General features: G+C 55.4%; 1 protein-coding gene across 1 annotated transcript; it reads right to left on the bottom strand.

Annotated features, from left to right (window-relative positions):
• Positions 1-652: 652 nt before the first annotated feature.
• On the bottom strand, positions 653-1,938 carry LOC119106033 (cytochrome P450 3A2-like). The gene has a single exon (XM_037229626.1). It carries the CDS (start codon positions 1,851-1,853, stop codon positions 1,122-1,124), a length of 732 nt encoding a protein of 243 aa, XP_037085521.1. The 5' UTR covers positions 1,854-1,938; the 3' UTR covers positions 653-1,121.
• Positions 1,939-2,401: the final 463 nt, after the last annotated feature.

The following is a 2,401-nucleotide window of genomic DNA, read 5'->3' on the forward strand; positions in this document are numbered from 1 at the left end:
AATATCATATCTGCTCTGGCTGCCGGCAACTGCCAAATATGCTTAAAGGCAACAAAGATCGGCGAATCCAGACTCTGCATCCGAAAGCAAACGTTAAGTTGCACACACCCACCCTCACCGTCGCGCACACAAATGTTTTTCAGCAAGTGGTGCGAAGGCCCGTTCACACTTTGGGAGCTGGCTGTAAAGTCTGCTACAGGTTCTGCAGTCGTCGGCTGCTGCGTACTAGAGATGTCACTTACCAAAAAAAGCCCGTAACAAAGGGGCTCGCAAAAAGAGCTCAAATGGATGCAAAAAGATCTCAAACGCTACAATGCACCTCTAGTTGCAAACAGCTGACGAATGCACAATCTGCTGCGTGTTCTGCGGGCGTCACCTGCTTGGGACCAAGCCAAAGTGCCACTTTTGAGCTGCTCTTACCCGCCTTGCGCGGGCATGCAGGCACAAATGTGGCGTCCCAAGTTCACAACAGCTGCCCACTACAGAATCTGCAGTGCTTTCCGCAGCCAGTGCGCAAGGTGTAAAGTTATTTAATACCTGTGTGTTCAAGGAACTGACCTTTGAGGGTTGTGTCGTTGTGATGGCTGATCATCTACATCTGGGCCCTCTTTCAACACGTGCGTGGCGTGCAGCTTCTTGTGCAGTTAGCGGATTGTATTGTTGTCACGTCGGTCAAATAGGGGAGACAAGCAACATTTCGTCCGTATCTAAACAACACAGGAAAAGCACGGCTCATCACATTGCATACACGAACATACCTTTATCATTACAGAACACATCTTTTGAGGATTTTGGTACACGTGGCGGATAACCGCATCAAGCTGTGATCACCGGCTGCAAAAGCATAAATTTCTAGACAGCGCGACAGCCAGACCAAGCCGGGCCGGTCAAGTTAAAAACGTCATCACTCAACTAAGATTTACTCGGTCCACGGACTCGCTCGTCGCAGATCAACGGGGAAAATCATCGGCACAAGCGCCGACGTAGAGATTTGGCATGCCGTGCTACTTCGCATTAACACCCCTGCGCAGCTGAGGACCAACTGCCCCGCGAATACGCATCCAGACACCACGCCCACCGCACTTCCACTGAGGCCTGACAGTCTGGCAGTCGCCGGCCTTCTACCCACGCCTCACCACTTTCAGCCAGGTACCGCCCTTCTCCTTGAGCAGGCCGGGTGTGGCATCTATCTCCGGCACGGCGCCGCCCGACCTGGCTCCGGGGACGAAAGAGTAGCGCCGTAGGATCGCCACCAGCGCCATCTTGGCCTGCAGCAGCGCGAACCGCATGCCGATGCAGTTGCGCGGCCCTTGGCCGAATGACAGCCACGCGTACGCGTGCCGGTCTGCCTTGATCTCGGGCAAGAAGCGGTCGGGGTCGAACGCGTCCGGGTTCGGGTACAGGCCGGGGTCCCGTTGGATGCCGTACGGGCTCACGTAGACCAGGCAGTTCTGGGGCACGATGGTGTCCGTGCCAGGAAGGCGGTAAGGCTTGGTGCAGCAGCGTGAGAGCTGCGGGTTCGGGTAGAGTCGCAGGGACTCGGACAGCACGTTGTCCAGGTACGGCATGCTGTTCACCATGTCGAAGGTGATGCGGTCCTCCTCGGACATCAGCTTGCCATCGATCTCGGCCTGCAGGCGCTCTTGTTGGTGCGGATGAAAGGCCAACAGGCGTGCAGTCCAGGCGAGCGCATTGGACGTGGTGTCATAGCCGGCGAAGTAGAAGAGCAGACACTGGGCGATGATCTCGTCATCAGTCAGGCAGCGCCGTTGACCATCCTCCCGCCGCGTGTCGAGCAACAACTGCAGGTAGTCGCTGCGCCGCTGCTCCGGATGCTCCAGCCGCTGGCGCATGGGACTGCTTGGCCATGCTGATGAAATATTCCGTCCCCTCGTTGTTTGCCAGAATCCTGTCAAGGTTTAGATGTCTGCTGATAAATTCCGGTAATGCGAACGCTACAACGAGCAGCACCAATCGAGCCGCCGAGATGCGTTGGGTCAGCTTGGCCGCCTTCGCTGCGATGACAGAGTCGGGATTTCGAATGGAGTCGGCATCTAGTCCGAAAGCCACAGAGGCGATGTTATCCATTGTATACCGCGCCATGGTCACCTTTATGTTGATTTCGCCATGTATCCTGCGATTCTTTGTACATTTGGTCCGCCAGCAATTCGGCCTGCTCCTCGCAAGGCTGGCACATCTGCCGTATCTTGCCAGTTGAAAAGGCGGGCGTGGAGATACTCCTCACATCTTTCCAGTCCTGACCAGAAAGACTGGTCATCATCTTGGAAAATATTCCACACTTCGATAGGAAGGAGCCCGGCCGCCCGGTGGTGAAGTGATCAAAGTCCTTCACCAAAATAGCTTTGATCAGATCCAAATCAGATATCGATATAGCGGGGCC

This window comes from Pollicipes pollicipes, unplaced genomic scaffold (assembly GCF_011947565.3).
Source record: "Pollicipes pollicipes isolate AB1234 unplaced genomic scaffold, Ppol_2.1 Scaffold_6138;HRSCAF=7277_pilon_pilon_pilon, whole genome shotgun sequence".
Lineage (NCBI taxonomy): Eukaryota > Metazoa > Arthropoda > Thecostraca > Pollicipedomorpha > Pollicipedidae > Pollicipes > Pollicipes pollicipes.